The 19,173-nt window shown below is 39.2% G+C and overlaps 2 protein-coding genes and 1 long non-coding RNA gene across 5 annotated transcripts in view; 1 reads left to right on the top strand and 2 right to left on the bottom strand.

The window, feature by feature from the left end:
• Window positions 1-19,173, bottom strand: part of LOC309841656 — a 963,915-nt gene that overhangs the window by 35,696 nt on the left and 909,046 nt on the right. The window lies entirely within an intron of this gene.
• The window catches only part of WASF2 (WASP family member 2), a 937,387-nt gene that overhangs the window by 702,980 nt on the left and 215,234 nt on the right, over window positions 1-19,173 (top strand). The gene's annotated exons all lie outside the window — the stretch shown is intronic.
• STX12 (syntaxin 12) overlaps window positions 3,780-19,173 on the bottom strand; it is a 37,501-nt gene continuing 22,107 nt past the window's right edge. Inside the window, exons 4-9 of the mRNA XM_082684920.1 lie at window positions 18,658-18,795; window positions 12,877-12,920; window positions 11,007-11,112; window positions 8,268-8,340; window positions 7,463-7,545; window positions 3,780-5,796 (exon numbers count right to left, since the gene is read on the bottom strand). Of these exons, the coding sequence (XP_082541046.1) occupies window positions 5,704-5,796; window positions 7,463-7,545; window positions 8,268-8,340; window positions 11,007-11,112; window positions 12,877-12,920; window positions 18,658-18,795 (537 nt within the window). The 3' untranslated portion in view covers window positions 3,780-5,703. The remainder of the gene's footprint in view (window positions 5,797-7,462; window positions 7,546-8,267; window positions 8,341-11,006; window positions 11,113-12,876; window positions 12,921-18,657; window positions 18,796-19,173) is intronic.

Below are 19,173 nucleotides of genomic sequence, written 5' to 3'. Positions count from 1 at the left end.
AAATAAAAATAAAAAGCCCATTACATCATTTTTCTCATCACGGACTGGTAAAAACTCGGTCCATAATCAGAGTTCAGCATTAAAAATTCTATTATTTCAAGTTTATCCCTTAAAAATCAAGTGCCACATTGTCAATCAAATTCCATTTTGGATAAGTATCAAAATGAATTACTCAAACGGCCTGTGAGTATGATCTGGGATTGGGTATAAAAATCCTTCACACTATACCCTGGTTAAATGGAGAGTCTAAAATAGTTGTATTTCATAGCACTGAAAAACAGTACTGAAAAATCCCATGAAATTTAGGGATACACTTAACATGTTTAGAAAAGCAGGGAGAAGCGGGTGATTCCTAGCTGAGGAAATAGGATTGAATGAAATCTGAGTTGGGTTTTGGTCTGCATTTAGCGATCAAAAGCAAAGGCTTCATTCCTGTGACTAAGGATAACCTCTGAATAGGAAGGGGGAAAAAAAGAAAAAAAAAAAAGAGGGGCGCCTGGGTGGCTCAGTGGATTAAGCCTCTGCCTTTAGTTCAGGTCATGATCTCAGTGTCCTGGGATAGGGCCAGAATGTTCTGGAAGCAGTAAGGGCTCTCTGCTTAGCGGGGCTCATCTGGGCTCTCTGCTCAGTGGGGAGCCTGCTTCCCTCTTTGCCTCCCTCTCTGCCTAACTGTGATCTCTCTCTCTCTGTGTCAAATAAATAAATAAAATCTTAAAAAAAGAAAAAAAAAGAATGAAGTTGTTTGGATTTTCTAAAAGACTTTATTTTTAAGTAATCTCTACACTCAGTATGGGGCTCAAACTCATGAGCCCAAGGTCAAGAGTCACGCAGTCCACCAACTGAGCCAGCCAGGCACCCGTAAAAAAGAACGGAGTTTTAAAACAAAAAGAACAAAGTTGGAAATATACTCCTAGATTCCAAACTATACTACAAAGCTATAGTAAGTGAAATAGTATGTTACTGGCACAAAAATAGACACATGGATCAATGTTACAGAGTAGAGAGCCCAAAGATAAACTAACTTTCATATGGTCAATCTATGGCAAAAAGAGGCAAGAATATATAGTAGGGGAAAAGAGTCTCTTCAATAAATGTAGGCAAGGGGCACCTGGGTGGCTCAGTGGGTTAAAGCCTCTGCCTTCTGCTTGGGTCATGATCCCAGGGTTCTGGGATCGAGCCCCACGTCGGGCTCTCTGCTCATCAGGGAACCTGCTTCTTCCTCTTTCTCTGCCTGCCTCTCTGCCTACTTGTGATCTCTGTCAAATAAATAAATAAAATATTAAAAAAAATAAATGTAGGCAAAACTGGACAGCTACATACAAAACAATGAAACTGAACCACTCTTTTAAGTTACAGACTGTGTACTCTGAGAAACAAACAAAAAAAAAAAAACACACACACACACACACACTAGGGGCGCCTGGGTGGCTCAGTGGGTTAAAGCCTCTGCCTTTGGCTCAGGTCATGATCCCAGGAGCCTGGGATCGAGTCCCGCATCGGGCTCTCTGCTCGGCAGGGAGCCTGCTTCCTCCTCTCTCTCTCTCTCTGCCTGCCTCTCTGCCTGCTTGTGATCTGTCTGCCAAATTTTAAAATCTTTTAAAAAATTTATAAACACATACACACACACACACACTAAGCCAAAGTGGTTAAGGACTTAAATATAAGACCTGAAACCATAAAACTCCTAGAAGAAAACAGGAAGCTTTTTGACATTGACCTTAGCAATAGTTTTTTTGGATCTGTCTTTTCAGGCAAAGACAACAAAAGCAAAAATAAACAAATGGCACTATATCGAACTAAAAGGCTTTTGTTCAGTGAAGGAAACCATCAATAAAATGGAAAGGCAACTTACTGAATGAGAGAAGATATCTGCTAATGATATATCCAATAAGGAGTTAACTTCCAAAATATATAAAGAACTCATACAACTCAATACAAAAATTCAACTAAAAAATTGGCAGAGGACCTGAGTAGACATTTTTCCAAGACATCCAGATGGCCAATAGACACATGAAAAGAAACTCAATGTCACTCATCATCAGAAAAATACAAAGCAAAACCACAGTGAGATAGCACCTCACAGATGTCAGAATGGCCAGTATCAAAAAGACAAGAAATAACAAGTGTTGGTGAGAATGTGGAGAAATGGGAACACTTGTGCACTGTTGGTGAAATGTAAATTGGTAGAGCCTCTATGGAAAACAGTATGGAGTTTCCTTGAAAAATTGAAAATAGAAAAAAAAATAGAACTACCACATGATCCAGCAATCCCACTTCTGGGTATTTATCTGAAGAAAATGGAAATACTAATTCAAAAAGACGTATGCACTCCGATGTTCACTGCATTATTTACAATAGTCAAGGCATGGAAGCAAACCAAGTGTCCAGATAGATGAACAGATGAAGAAAATGGGATATATATATAATATTTCTCAGCCATAAAAACAAAGAAATACTGTTATTTGCAACAACATAGATAGACCTAGAGGGTATTATGCTAGATAAAATAGGACAGAAAAGACAAGTGCCATATGATTTCACTTATATGGAATCTAGAAAACAAAACAAATGCACAAAGAAAATAAAACAGAAACAGACTCCTATATACAGGAGACAAACTACTGGTTACCAGAGTGGGGAGGGGTTGGCGGCAGGCAAAATACGGGATTCAGAGGTACAGACTTCCAGTTATAAAATAACTCATGGGGATATTATGTAACAGCATAGGTAATATCATCAATAATGTAAAAAATTTGGTGACAGATGGTAACAAGACTTCTGTGGTGACCATTTCATATTGTATATAGATATCAAATCACTATGTTGTATACCTGAAACTATGTAATACTGTATGCCAGTTATACTTCAATTAAAAAAATGAATGGAGGCGGCTTAGGGTGTTTAACTTTGCACTGATGCAATGGTAATTCCAATTTGATATTGTTGCCCAATAGTATAAGGCAGTGTGTATCACCACCCCTTAGCAGGTAAGACAAAACCTGCCCTGTATCAGTTTAGCAGCTACAAATTCTTGTTCTAGAACATTCCCAGAGGAAAGGCCCACAATGACATTTCTACTTTACCCTATATAGTACTATAGTTTTAATTTACTTGAAAAGAATGGTAGATCTGCTTAGTGCTTCCAGAACATTCTGTAGAGGAAGGAAAAAGGGGAAGAGAAAAGGAAAGAAATATCAAGGCAAACAGAATCCGTATGCTCAGACCAAACCCCTGTGGATCCTTATAACCAGAAAATGTTATAGAGAAGTCCCTGGGTGGCTCAGTGGGTTAAGTCTCTGCCTCCACCTGGGATTGAGCCCCGCATCAGGATTTCTGCTCGGAGGGGAGCCTGCCTCCCCATCTCTCTCTGCCTGCCTCTCAGCCTACTTGTGATCTCTCTGTCAAACAAATAAATAATATCTTAAAAAAAAATGTTATAGCTAGAAGAGAGTTACTGGGAAAACTTAGGGCCCATAGGTTAAATGACTTATCCAAATACCTATGGCAAGTTAATGGCAGAGCCAAGATTCTTCAGCCTTCTGTGCTCCACTCTGGTTTTTGACCAAACTAATGGCTCTCAACCATGGTTATACATGAGAATTATCTAGAGCTTTTAAATGCCCAGTCTATACTCCAGACTAACTGAATGAAAATCTTGTGGCGGGGCACTGAGGTATCAGTATTTTTTTTAGTTTCTAATGTGAAGCCATGGTTAAAAACCACTGTCCTAGACCATGGTGCTCCCTTGCCCCCAAAGACAAACAAAGCACAGATAAGGATTCTGTGAACAGGTTTATTAAGATCATCTAGCAGAACCTCATGGCAACTACCCTAAACTCCAGGCCACTCGAATTCTAAGCCAAGGTCAAATTTGCTACCCACAATCACTATTACCACCACCACTGCTGGATTACACAGTATTATAGAACAGAACTATGAATAGCTTCATTTAACCCAAACTGAAAACCATTTTTCACAATCAGGAATTTTTTTGTCTGAAATGTTACAAATGATGTATCTAAGTCCAGCTGTAATTTTGGAGCTGAAGGGGCCATGATTGTGGAACCAAGGAATGAACCCCGAAGCTGCTGCTTGGGCCACTGTGACACCCCAATAGGGTGTCATCCTGTTTTTCAAGGAGAGGGCAGCAGCAGCCTTTATTCCACCCCCAAACCAATCAACTGACCTCTAGTCTTCTTGCCAGGTTCAATTTTTCTCAGGATAGCAAATTACCTAATAGCTACCACAAGTTAACTCATAAAAACTTACTACAAAAGCTTTTAAAATGTTTATTTATATTAAGGAGTGGAATGGTGCAAGAGTACAAAGAAACTGGGGCATCTGGGCCCTTGTTTCCCTACTATTCACATTAGTTTGGTAAAAAGGAGATTAACACTAAACAGAGTGGAAGAAATTAACATAAATATATCCAGGGCAGCCCAGTCCTCTAATTCACTAAAGGATGAACTGAAATCATTGGCCCAATTCACACTTATGTGTGAGCCGACAGAAATTATATTCCCTTTAACAGCTCTAGACCTGTGTGAAAAAGGGAAGTGGACAACATTTCTATTACAAGACAGCAATCTTTTATTGAAACTTTTTTTTTTGTCTAAAACTATGCATGGAGATTAATCTCTTGTTCATAAATTAGGATAAGTCTAACATCACTATTCCAAACCATCAGTATTTACAAAAATGAACCTTTTCTTCGCTTTATCACAGGTTCACAGAACTAAATTTTAAACCAACTTCAAGTCTAGCTTTTAAAATCTTCCTGCCATCAAATGCCCAGCAACCCTTATGGGGAAGGGGCAGCCTTTTGACAGCAATATTCATCATTCACCAGGAATGTAGAACCACAAGTGAACAACAACAAAAAGTTTAGATCATTCCAAACAGTTCCTATTTGCTTTCCAAAAGCATGCTTTGTCTAATTCTCCCTTTCTATACAGACAGGGGGAGAGGGACCCCAGAGAGCATAATGTTAAATTAAATTAACCTCTTAAAAAAGTGAACAAGATGGTTTAGTGTGTGTGCAGATGAACGGCCATGGCTGACACTAGCAGATAATAAGGTAAACTTCAAACCCCATTAACGGGTACCTTGACGACTGGCCAGCTCAAATAGATACTTTTAATTGGGATCTAATGTGCCTTTTTTTTAACTTTCTTGTTAAATACGTTGCCAAAATCTTTCAAAGCAGATAGAGAATAGGCTTCTTCAAAATTCAAATTAAAATGTTAAATAACAAAAAGTATCAGCTTATTATATGGTTTCTGACAAATGTGCTGGCTGTCAGAAAGTAATTCTATCTCAGTGGCTAGAAAAAGGTGAATCCAGTATACACATAAAATGACAATATTACAAGACTGTAGTGTCACCTGTCAAAAGAAGAATATCTAGAATGGAATTTTCAGTAAACACTTGGAGATGAAGGGCAATCAGAATACAAGAGAAAGCAAAATCCACATAAATTAATTCCTAATTTGAGAAATCAATAAAATGTATACATAAGTTGATAAATACTGTCTCCACGGGTCACTAATTCCAAAGGACTAGTTAGTAGTTATTTTCTAACTAAATTATTACAGGACATTCTGGTGTATGCTCTCTTCTTGTGATCAGTTTGTTCTGGCAAGACTCCAGGAAGCAGGTGCCCTTGAAAACAGCTCAGCAGAAGGTGGCTCGGAGGCAATCACTTCATTTATAAATTCGCCAGATAATAAGTACCAAGATTACGATAATCACAGACAGGACAAGCACCAGGATACAGATCTTCTTGCGAGATTTTTTCTGAGGAGAAAAATATATAAAGAAGACACTCATGAGACAAGTAAAATTTTTGCTATCTGAGACTTCAAGAGTGGTTCATAAATCTGCCACCTCATAATCCAGCATTAACTCTATCGGCGCATGAATATTCAGAGATCTTCCCCAAATCTCAAAAGTTACCAGCACGAGGCAGTAGTGCCAGTTTTAATTCCAGATCCCCTAATACATTTCTGCAAAGGGATTGTTTATACCTATGCTGCTAGGCATTATTTGTAATAAATAAGTTATTTGTGCATATGTTTTTTTTTTTTAAAGATTTTATTTATTTATTTATTTGACAGACAGAGATCACAAGTAGGCAGAGAGCCTGATGTCAGGTTCAATCCCAGGACCCCAGGATCATGACCTGAGCCAAAGGCAGAGGCTTTAACCCACTGAGCCACCCAGGCACCCCATTGTGCATATGTATAATAAAGGTTTTATACCAATTATAAAATTCTGTGTTCATCTTAAAAAATACAAAGAAAATAATTACCTACAGATAAAATTGCTGACTTTTTTTTTTTTTAAAGATTTTATTTATTTATTTGACAGACAGATCACAAGTAGGCAGAGAGGCAGGCAGGAAGAGAGAGGAGGAAGCAGGTTCTCCGCGGAGCAGAGAGCCCCATGCGGGGCTCGATCCCAGGACTCTGGGATCATGACCTGAGCTGAAGGCAGAGGCTTTAACCCACTGAGCCACCCAGGCGCCCCAAAATTGCTGACATTTTTATTGTATTTTCTCATGATATTTTATCTATGCATATTGTTATCTGACAGAATTGGGATCACACTGTATGATGTTTGACATTTTTCTCACTTACTATTTTAGCATAAAATTGTTGTTATTATAAACATCTCTTTTAATTCCCATATAATATTGAGTAGATGCATATAATTTACTTCATATTTCCTTTACTGTCTGACACTAACATCATCACTCAGTTTTTAAAAGGAAACACTATTATTAAACACAAATTCCTTTAAGAACATTTCCAGGTAAAATACAACTATCCTAGGAACATGGAAAATGACTGAAATGCTGTTTACACCTAAAAAATCATATAGCACCAAATGGATAGGAAATGAAAAGGACCTCATTTACAGTATTTGTACACTTGAGATAAAGACTCAGGTAAAAGTCACAAAACCAGCATTTCAGCTAATATGTAAAAAAAATCACTTCATACAAAGTAGAACGATTAACTCCCATTTATTCTTAGAAGAATGAGAACCCCCTCTTTATTCACAAATAGTAGTTAGAACTGATTTTATGTCCATCCTCTGTGGCCACAGTCAACATAAAGTATCCACAAAGTCTTACTTTGTCCCTATTACTATACTAATTGAAACAAATTTTAGCTATTCATAATATAAAATTAGCTTTATACCAGATTTAGGTAGCATGCCAGCTAATGGGGTTAGCTTTGTAGCCAAAAGCCTTCTGTATAAGTTTATTCAAAGACTGATGTCTTTTTGTAGATTTCTCTACAGAGGAAAATATTACAAATGGACCACCACAGCAACTATGAACACCGGCCTCCAGCTTAAACCTAAGCCAAAGCTGCAGCTGTTCTCAGTGTGTCAATGAGCTGTGATGGCTCGTGAAGTCGGCAGCCCAGTGACTTTCCTGGGTACGTGCTCTTACCTGATAGTAAGCAGCTCGCTGTAACTGGTCAGTTGCTCTCTCTACGTGTACCTCTGAGCTTTCCACATTGGCTTCTATGCTATCTGCAAAAAAAAAAAAAAAAAAAAAAAAAGGAGGGCAGTGGATGTTTTTACCAAATCAGACGTTTCAAGATTGCAAATTAAACACACTCTTGATGATGTTGGCCCTCGTTTTACTACCACCATTCCAACTATCCAGCCATGGAATCAAAAGTTACTAACTGGGTAAGACAATAGCTCTATTCTTTGGAAATAAGCACTGAACTATTTTAGCGGCAAAGCACTGTGAAGTATGCAACTTATCCATGAATGGGTCAGAAAAAATTATGCATACACACATATATTTAGAGAGAGAGGGAGCAAGTCTAAAGCAAATGGGGTAGAATGTTAACAAGAGGTAAATCTGGGTAAAGGTTACAAAGGAATTCCTTGTAGTCTTTTTGTTTTTGCAACCTTTCTAAACTTTAAATCATTTCCAAATAAAAAGCTTAAAAAAAGAGGTTACTAATCCCCCAAATTATTTAAGTTTCTGGAGATAAAAGCTGGGAAGCCAACAGCTATTTCCCTCAACAGCCAAAGACTTAGCAGGAGGCTAACGGCAAGGGAGCTGAGCAATCACAGAGGTCTCATTTCAGTTTTTACATTTGACAATATAAAAAGGGGGCTAAACAAAGAATTTAATAATTTTTAAATGTCTAATTTCTTCAGATATGTCTTACTGACTTGTTCACACACAAGTACTGCTATCAACTCACCTCGAGGTTTATGCTATCAATGATACATACCAATTAGATCCCCTTGATCATGGATCATCATGGCCAAATCTTTAAATATTTGATTGACATCCAAAATGTCAGCCTAGGGAATACAAAAAATAACAAACATAAAGCAATAGTGTTAGACGATCCCTCTACTTAGCTAAAATTTTGGCTGTAAACATAACACATGTGTTTCTAAGGCTTATAAATTATGCTTTCTCCGTAAACTGAAAATGAAAATAAAGTTAACTAATATCTACTAAATGCCTACTATGTGCCAAGAACTATACCAAGTAGGTAATTAAACAGACTCTTGGAGCCTGAGAGTCAGCTAGAGAGGATAGTCTTGCTGTGTGAGGTTAATCCTCCACAGTCTAATTGTACCATTGTAGGTTAGGAACCCCTCTGGCCTGGGGCACCTGGGTGGCTCAGTGGGTTAAGCCTCTGCCTTCAGCTCAGGTCATGATCCTAGGGTCCTGGAATCGAGCCCCACGTTGGGCTCTCTGCTCATCGGGGAGCCTGCTTCCCCCTCTCTCTCTGCCTACCTTCTGCCTACTTGTGATCTCTGTCAAATAAACAAACAAACAAACAAACGAACAAAAAAAGAACCCCTCTGGTCTGTTCCCTCTGAAATGTGGACAATGATAGTACCCACCTCATATTAAAGTACAGAAGCACTAAGTAAGTTGATATATGTAAAGTTCTTGGAACTGTGCAATAAGCACTTCATGTGTCAGCTATGATTAATCATTATTTAGTTGGTTCTCATGACAACACAAGGAGACATGTATCATCCCCATCGTACAGAAGAGAAAAGTGGGGCTCAGGAAGGTTTAATGACTTGTCCCAAGGTCTCAAAGCTAGCAAGTGGCAGAGCTGAGAATTAAAAGTTCATGATGTTTTCCTTTTTTTTTTTTAAGATTTTATTTATTTATTTGACAGAGATCACAAGTAAGCAGAGAGGCAGGCAGAGAGAGAGGGAAGCAGGCTCCCTGCTGAGCAGAGAGCCCGATGTGGGGCTGGATCCCAATACCCTAGGATCATGACCTGAGCTGAAGGCAGAGACTTAAACCACTGAGCCGCCCAGGTGCCCCTCATGATGTTTTCATAATGTTACTATGCTTCTTTGATATTTACATTAATCATTCAGTTACTCTATGAAGTCAAGTATCTTTGAGAATAATAAGGCTCAGAGAGGTTATATAACTGTCCAGTTACAAAGCTGGTCCATTAGGAAACTAAGCATTACAGCCAGAATAGCTCCGAAGCCCATGCTCTCTGGATTACAATACACTGCCTCTCAGAACACTACAGTCAGAATCAATGCCTTGAGGGGCGCCTGGGTGGCTCAGTGGATTAAAGCCTCTGCCTTCAGCTCAGGTCATGATCCCAGAGTCCTGGGATCGAGCCCTGCATCAGGCTTTCTGCTGAGCAGGGAGCCTGCTTCCTCCTCTCTCTCTGCCTGCCTCTCTGCCTGCTTGTGATCTCTGTCTGTCAAATAAATAAATAAAATCTTTGGAAAAAAAACAAAAGAAAAGAAACGAAACAATGCCTTAGAAGCCATGACTTCCGAATCATAGCTTGGCAAGACTAGTTCTTCCAGCACATCAAAACCTTAGTTACTTGCTAAGAGTCTTCTGTAGTTGGGACAGTCTGCTAGTTGCTGTGGATACAAAAAGGCTTACTAGCTAACGGGGGTGGGATGAGCATATAGCAAGATAAATAAGAAAAGTCATTACAGAGGAAGTGACTAGTAAATGGTATACGAAGGTGTGCAGAGGAAGGCTTCAGAAGCAGCAAGACTTGAGTTGTACCTTAAAGCAAAAGAAAAGCCAAATAAACAAAAAGTTAATTGAGTTAAAGGACAAATAGCTTAGCTTGGTTATAACATGAGTGTGAAACTGTGATTTATAATAAGAAAGATATATTTAGTCTTCATCCCATTCCTAGACTAGAGCTCCTAAAATGCTCGAAATTTCCTAAGTGGTGAAGAGAGAAAATTAGCTTTTGTTACTTATAACAAACTCCTTTCAACCACACCAGAGCTTAAAGAACAACCCCTCAGGATGGGGGCTGGTTGCCAGGGGAACCAACCTTGTTATCAGAGGGCTGGAGGCTGAATCAACCATCCAGAGCCAATGATTTAATCAATCGTGTCTACATAATGAAGCCTCCATAAAAATCCTAAATGGCAGGGAGCCTGCTTGTGGACCCTGGGATCATGACCTGAGCCAAAGGCAGATGCCCAACAGACTGAGTCTTAATGAGGAATAAAATATTTGTTTGCCTTGCCTTGCTCTGTTCTTCATCCCTGTTCTCCCAGAGACCATGTAAGACCATGGAGGAAAGGATTTGAATCTTCCTGGGCACCATGACTAATACCATCATAAAAGTAGTTCAAATTCACCATGATTGCACTGAGACATAATATGAAAATCACCTAAGGACTCATTTCTTTTTTTTTCTTTTTATTTTATTTTATTTTATTTATTTATTTGACAGACAGAGATCACAAGTAGGCAGAGAGGCAGGCAGAGAGAGAGAGGAGGAAGCAGGCTCCCTGCCAAGCAGAGAGCCCGATGTGGGGCTCGATCCCAGGACCCTGGGATCATGACCTGAGCCGAAGGCAGAGGCCTTAACCCACTGAGCCACCCAGGCGCCCCTAAGGACTCATTTCATACTTTTTTCTAATAGCTGAGAGAAAATCCGGGTGGACTAGAGTGGCAGATACATTGAGTCAAACAAAAGACACGACCTGGCTCTTACCTCCAGCTGCCGAATTGCTGTTTCTCTCTCTTTAATAAGTTCCAGATCCTGTTCAGTGATGGCCACCTCATCCTCCTGGCTTTGCATCTGGTTCCACTCCTCATGGCTGCAAGGAGATAAGCACACTAGTTGATTCCTCCCCTCTAAGGTGTGCATAAGACACCTACATTTCTACTACCAGCAGAGCCTATCCAAAGCCATTACCAGGGCTCCAACCCCTCTGGCATCGATACAAAGTCCTTAAGGGCCACATTCTTCATATCTGGAGCCAAAGAGTTGATAATACCACAAGAAAACAAAGTCTCAGCTTCCCTGGGCAAAACTGAGATGAAACAGGGTTATAAGGGATGGGCCTCCTTGCTAGTTTCTAGTTAGAGGTATACTCTGCAATCCTTTTTTTTTTTTTTTTAAAGATTTTATTTATTTATTTGACAGAGAGAGATCACAAGCAGGCAGAGAGGCAGGCAGAGAGAGAGGAGGAAGCAGGCTCCCCGCTGAGCAGAGAGCCCGACGCGGGGCTCGATCCCAGGACCCCAAGATCATGACCTGAGCCGAAGGCAGCGGCTTAACCACTGAGCCACCCAGGCGCCCCTACTCTGCAATCCTGCTAGAGCTTGCTAGACAAGGAAAGCAGACAGAGACTTCAAGTCAATGAAGCACACTGACCCATCCTCTTCTAGAGCACCCTCAGAGAGTAAGCTGTGTTGGTCTCTTTAGTACTAAGTGGGTGGAGAAAAGCAAGCTAAGTGACCTGTCAGGGCTTCTCCAATTAATCTAACAGAATCACACCTTCTGGTTTTCAGATCATTCCTTGAGATTATATTTTGGGTTAAATGCCTCTTTTATAAAAAATACTTTTAAGGTTTTTTTTATTTATTCATTTGAGAGAGAGAGAGAGCAAGAGCATGAGCAGGAGAAGGTTCAGAGCAAGAGGGAGAAGCAGACTCCCCGCTGAGCGGGGAGCCTGCCCCAGGGGCCCCATTCTAGGACCCTGGGATCAGGACCTGGGTCAAAGGCAGATGCTTAACCACCTGAGCCAACCAGGAGCTCCTGGGTTAAATGCCTCTTAAGAGAAAACTAAAGTAAAAAAGCTAGTGAAATGCTGTAACTCTTCTTTTCAGGTACCACGTTTAGAAGAAAGGCATACTACATATGATGCTAGACATAAAACATTTTGAAACTCCAGTATTAAGCATTTTTCCAACAGTATGCATAAATCAGACATCGTCTCCACAGTATTTAGAGTTTCTTCCACACGTTAGAGACACAAAATGGAGTAGGGTAGAGCCCATCAGGCACCCCTTTGAGGTGCTCACAGTGTAGTGGGAAGAGACAGATACATAACTATGATAAAACATTCTAAGTTCTGAATTAATAACACCAACACATTTCTATGGAATCAGTTAACTCAGTGTGGAGAAGTTAAGAAAGAAGATGTCTTTCAGATGCAAATTGTCTGCTTTTTCTTGCACTACTCCTAAAAAAATGAGTTGCTTCTGTTTTACAGATGGGTAAACGGACACCCAAGAACTTAGAAAAACTTAAATCTGTATTAGAGATAAAGTCCTAATCTGTAGATTCATAGATTCGTACTTATTCCTAGTGAGCCAAGCCCTCTCCCCAACACAAAGACATCAGGGATTTCTCTGGCTTTTTTATTTATCTTGAAATTGTTTCTTCCCTAATTCAAAGATCTTGGAAAAGCACAAGGTTTTGACTTTTTTATTTTACTTGGTGGATTATAAGTTACCCACCCCAGGTCTGCCTTTATTTTTCCTTCTTCTCCACACTGATGTTTTAAATTAGAATTAAGTAGAAAGTACAGAATCCCTTCTCAACAAGCCAGGGGGTTGGATGGATAACTCCTTACCCATCAAATGAGACGAGCTGTTCCTCTCTTTGCCTCTCCTCCGCCTAGAAAGCAGATGGCATTATTACTGCTGTTATCCAGAAACATGTCACAGACAGACACACAAAACAATGGCTTCCTGTCGCTACAGTATAAAGAAGCAACAACCCTTGGCTCCAACGGGATCTGTAAGACGACACAGGGCTCTGGCAATCTGTCTCTACTATAAAATGGGCGTGAAGTAGTTCAAAGCAAATCTGGGCTCAGAATGGTAACCTTACTGAATAGGGTGGAGGAACATGGGTCGGAGAGAGGAGTAAACAACAGTAATAGTGATAACCTATTTACAGTCTGCAGGGAAGCAGAATAAGGGAACAAGTGGAAAACCTGCAGGGAAACAAATCTTCAGAACATGTAAAGATTAAAAAACGGGCATGTATGGCACATCAGGCGCTAAAGCGACAGACTCATTTCAAAAAATCAGTCTAATGCATGTATTAAAAAAAAGTTAAGAAAAAATGTTAAAAGAGCAATCTATTCCGATTAAAAAACAAGTCTTTCCCTTTTCATAATGGCAGTAATTAACAGAACAAGCAAAATGAGGAAAATTTCAAAGTTCTACCCACCCAGAGGAACACTGTGAGGTTTTTTGTTGTTACTGTTGTTGTTTAAAATTTTTACTTTTTCAAGAAACAGAACACTGGTAGCGCCCTCCAGCCTACCTCTATCCCCTTCTCCAATTACAACACACCCTCTCTGCCCTTAAAGTAACCACCATCCTGACTTTCCAATGATCATTTTCTCGTATTTTCAATATAGACATGTATCCTTATTTAATATCATTTTACCTGCTTCTGAACCTCACATGAACGAAATTCCACTGTTTATACTTTTCCGTGCTTTCACTGGATCATGCCAGATTGTGCCAGATCCATCCCTGATGCTGAATGTAACTGCTGTTCATTAATTCTCTCTGCTGTATGATATTATGTGAATATACCATAATGTATTTACCTATTCAACTACCGATGGACATTCAGATGTTTCCAACAAATAATGCTGCTATAAACATTCTTTTTTTTTTTAAAGATTTTATTTATTGGGGCACCTGGGTGGCTCAGGGGGTTGAGCCCCTGCCTTCAGCTCAGGTCATGATCCCAGGGTCCTGGAATCGAACCCCACGTCAGGCTCTCTGCTTGGCGGGGAACCTGCTTCCCCCTCTCTCTGCCTGCTTCTTTGCCTGCTTGTGATCTCTCTCTCCCTCTGTCAAATAAATAAATAAAATATTTAAAAAAAAAGATTTTATTTATTTATTTGACAGAGAGAGAGAGATCACTCTCTCTGTCTCTGTAGGCAGAGAGGCAGGCAGAGGGAAAGAATCTCTGCTGAGCAGAGAGCCCGATGGGGGCCTCGATCCCAGGTCCCTGAGATCATGACCTGAGCCAAAGGCAACAGCTTAACCCACTGAGCCACCCAGGTGTCTCTGCTATAAACAATCTTTATTTTTTTTTTTTTTAAGATTATTTATTTATTTATTTGACAGAGGGAGAGAGAGATCATGAGTAGGCAGAGAGGCGGGCAGAGAGAAGAGGGGAAGCAGGCTCCTTGCTGAGCAGAGAGCCGATGTGGGCCTTGATCCCAGGACCCTGAGACCATGACCTGAGCTGAAGGCAGAGGTTTTAACCCACTGAGCCACCCAGGCACCCTGCAATAAACATTCTTATACATATATCCTGATACAAACATTTCCAGTTTTCTCTAGGGTAGAACTGATGTGTTCAGAAGTTCACAGGCAAAATATCTTCCAGTGGTTGTCCCAATTCATACTCTAACTGGCCAGGTAGGAAAGTTTCTGTTGCATCATATCTATAACAATCACCTTCAGTGTTCAAAGAATTTTACACTTTTGCCCCACATCTGGACATGAAATACTACCTCACTGTGGTTTCAATTTGCAGCTTCCTGGTGATTAAAGAAGTTGGGCACTTTTCCGTTTGTTTGACCATTATTCAAAATAATACAAAGATGTTACTTGCCGTTTTCACTGTGCTGACGTTTATACTCATGGAGCAAAATCACAGGAGGCTCAGACCACTGAGTATCCAACTCTCGATCTCAGCTCAGAACTTGATCTCAGAGTTGTGAGGTCAAGCCCCCCAATTGGGCTCCATGTAAGCCTACTTTTTTAAAAAATATTTTATTTATTTATTTGAAAGAGAGAGAGAGAGAGTAAAAGAAGAGGGAGTAGAAGGCAGAGGGAGAAGCAGACTCCTTGCTGAACAGGGAGCCCAGTCAGGGGCTCAATCCCAGGACCCTGGGATCAGGACCTGACCTAAAGGCAGATGCTTAACAGACTGAGCCACGCAGGCACCCCTGGCAGATAAACTCTTGAAGATAAACAATGTAAGCCTGTCACATCAAGGAAAACAATGGACAGTGTATGTTGCCAGTGATAAAAATCTAGCTTTCAGGGTGCCTGGGTGGCTCAGTTGGTTAAGTGTCTGCCTTTGGTTGAGGTCATGACCCTGGGGTCCTGTGATTGAGCCCCAAGTGGGGCTCCCTGCTCAGCAAGGAAGTCTGCTTCTCCCTCTTCCTTTGCCCCTCCCCTGCTTGTTCTCATTTACGCTCTCTCTCTCCCCCTTCAAATAAATAAATAAAATCTTTAAAAAATAAAAATAAAAAATAAGGGGCACCTGGGTGGCACCACTTGTGAACTTAAGAGATTCACAACCCCCCTTAAAATATCTAAAGACTTTTCCGATAAAACTAAAGATACTACATTACCTTTTGATATTGTATAATGAAATATATCAACATTTGGAAGACCTGCATAACTCAGGAAATCAATATTTTCCAAAAGATAAATATATGATATAAAAATCATACATGGAAAAAAGATCCAATCAAAACATACGACCAACAGATTTGAATGTAGCAGAGTCTGAAAAAGTCATTAATACCTTTTTAGACTCCGTAATTCCACTAACTTCTGTTAAGTTTTGATGTAGTATCAAAGAATAATATCAACAATGATCTGAAAAGATTAATTAAAATACTCCTTCCTTTTCTAATTGCATATCCCTGTAAGTCTGATTTTCTTCAGATACCTCAACCAAAACAACTTATCACATCACACTGAATACAGAAGCAGATGTGAAAATCCAGCTTCCTTCCATTAAGCCAAATATTAAAAAGATTTGCAAAAATGAAAACAATGCCACTCTTCCCACTAATTTCTTTTTTGTTTTGGAAAAGAAGTTATTTTTCATTAAAATGTCATTTATATTTATATTACTATATATTGGGTTTATTATTAATTATAAATGAATAAACATTTTAAAAACCTCACAGTTTTAATTTCTAACATATATCAATATACACCATTCATACAAATAAAAAGCTCACTGGGGTCTCTAATAATTTTAAGTGTAAAAGGGTCCTGAGATCAAAAAGTCTGAGAAACTCATGCTGTATTGGGTTGTATATTTTTCATAATGATTCACAGGAATTTTTTATATGTTCTGTATCTATTCTGGTTACTAGTCCCTTGCTAATTATACATATAACAGTATCTTCTCCCTGTTTGTAGTTTATTTTTTCATGTATTTACCACCTTCTTTGCTCTTCATTCTTTTCTGCTTTTCAGACTTCCCATCTGGGATCACCTTCCTTCTGCCTGAAGTATATTTTCTAGAATGTTCTTAAGTAAGATATGCTGACAGCTAACTCACTTTTGACTGAAAATGTCTTTAATTCTCATTCCGTATATCTTCTTTCACTGGGTTTAGATTCCCAGGCAGTTATTAGAATATTACAGATGGCCCTCGACTGGTTTCCCCTGTTGCTGCTGAGAAGAAAATTGCCAATCCAACTACTGTATCTCTGAAGGTAGTATCTTGTTTTCCTGGCTATTTTTATGATTTTCTCTTTGTCTTTAGTGTTCTGAAGTTTCTCTCTGATGTATCTAGATAAGAGTCTTTTATTTATTCTTTTTGGGATTTGTTGGGCTTCTTGAAACTGCAAATGAGTGTCTCTCATAAGTTCTAAAATATTACCAGTCATTCCCCTCTATTCTATGTTTGCTCCACTCTTATTCTGAAACTCCAATAAAAACTAGGTCAGATCCTTCCTCTTCATTCTCCCTTTCTCATAAGCTTTCTTCCTATTGAACTTCTTAACCCTCTGTCCTACATGTTGATACATAATATCGTGAGATAGAAAATATTTTCTATTTCCTAGTGAAATCACCTACCCATTGTTTTTAGTTTCCACATTATATTTTTCAATTCTAGAAAGTATTCTAACTCTTTTCCAAAGTCTTTTCTGTAGCCTCCTGCTTCTTGCAGATGTTTTCAAGATTTTCTTTAAATACAATAAGGACAGTTGTCTTATAATTCTAATACATGAAGTAGGTCCATTTCACCTCACTGTTGTTTCTATTCATTCTTACTTTACTTAAGAGTTATTTGTTTCTTTGTGTACTTTGGTATTTTTTTTTTAAGATTTTATTTATTTATTTGACAGACAGAGAGCACAAGTAGGCAGAGAGGCAGGCAGAGAGAGAGGGGAAGCAGGCTCCCCGATGAGCAGAGAACCCGATGTGGGGTTCGATCCCAGGACTCTGAGATCATGACCTGAGCTGAGGGGAGAGGCTTTAACCCACTGAGCCACCCAGGAGCCCCTACGTGGGTTTTTTTAACGCTGTGCTGCTCATAACACTTCAAAAATTGTTTGAGGGTATTCTTTCAGGGCTAGGATAAACGTGTCTAACCAGAGAGGATTTATTTGTATTTGTTTCTGTCTGGCACCTAGCCTGATGCTTTTGGATCATTAATACAGTATGAATTTGAGCAGTAAATTTGCCCCAAAGTTCCTCTGTGATACAAGTTAGTGTCGGATTTCCCCTCTCTCTTGCTGTCCTCTACCTCCTACTCAGTTCAGTGCTAATGCAATCTTTTTGTAGGAAAGAAGGGTTTACTTTTGGTTTACCCATACCCGAAGGATATAGTCTTTTGGGGTCCAGTTTGATTGGAGGAGCAACTTCTTTTAGATTTCCCACTTTGTGTGGACTCTGGGCTTTTCTTCCCCCTCATACCATAAGGACATCAAAACTGAAGTTTAAGTTTGCCCTCAGTAAATGTACTCCATGCACAAACAGTTTCAGTGCTCTGCTTACCTCTCTATGGGTTCTCATCTTCTCTTAGATTTTGACCTTAATATTTTCATGGCTCTTTGATACTTTTGAGAAGTTGGGTTGTTAAAATTTAATATTTGTTAATTTGTTTCAGAGAGAGGTCTAGTGCAAATAATCTAGGCCGCCTTATTCTAGGAAATAGATTCATTGTTCCTTTTTTTCTTAATTTTTAATATAAGACAAATAAAATAACAGAAAAGAAATTACACATAATTCTGTCACTTTTTCAAATCTTTGTGCATATTCTTTTCTAGTCTTAGACTACAGGCATACATATTTTTAAAATTTATTTTTATTAAAAAAAATTTTTTTTAAGTAGGCTCCTCGCCCAACGTGGGGCTTGAACTTACGACCCTGAGATCAAGAATCACATTCTCTACCAACTGAGCCAGCCAGGTACCCTGCATACATATTTTTTATATCAGTTGAGCCAGTCTGGTATTTTCACAACAGCTAATGACTATATTTATTATTATTAAGGGGAGCAATTAACAACAAAAGCTAAGGGTCAAAATGGTCAGAAATAGGAGAGGAAAAAAAAAATAACCCAACAAGGTGGGAAAGAACATCGTGCAATTGCAAGGGTCTTCTTTGCAGAATCAACTCACCGAGAGACGAGATCCAGCTCTTGCTTTGGCAATGCTCTCCTTTTCCTTTTCAGATACCCTTCTCTGCACAACCTGGAAATTATTTAAGGCTGCAGAGAAGTCATTCATGAGGCGTTCTTTCTGAAGTTTCTGCTGGCGCTACGGAAATAAAGAAGGACTTGAGATTTCATATTAACCCTGAATCATTTGGTTCTAATTCCCATTAAAAACAAAATTATTCCCCCTAAAGATTTCTAACCAGGAAAATTACTATAAAACAGGCTCTTCCTTAATAAATTTGTTCTTTGCTAACTCAAATCCCTCAAATGCCATAGACCAAGTCTGAGTTTTCCTTCTTTCATTCTGACAAACTTGGAACTGTGTGTCATTTACCTTGTAAGGTAATATCAGAGGGAATTGCAATTGAGAATTTTGGTTCCCTGGAGAATCTAAAAGCAGAATAAATAACTTTAGACTCAGACTGAACCCCAAAAGAGATTGTTTTATGTTAAAATATTAAAAAATATTCATCCACAC

Source organism: Mustela nivalis (genome assembly GCF_964662115.1).
Source record: "Mustela nivalis genome assembly, chromosome: 10".
Classification (NCBI taxonomy): domain Eukaryota; kingdom Metazoa; phylum Chordata; class Mammalia; order Carnivora; family Mustelidae; genus Mustela; species Mustela nivalis.
The sequence above is the reverse complement of the archived record's forward strand: the minus strand, read 5'-3'. Positions and strand labels throughout refer to the sequence as shown.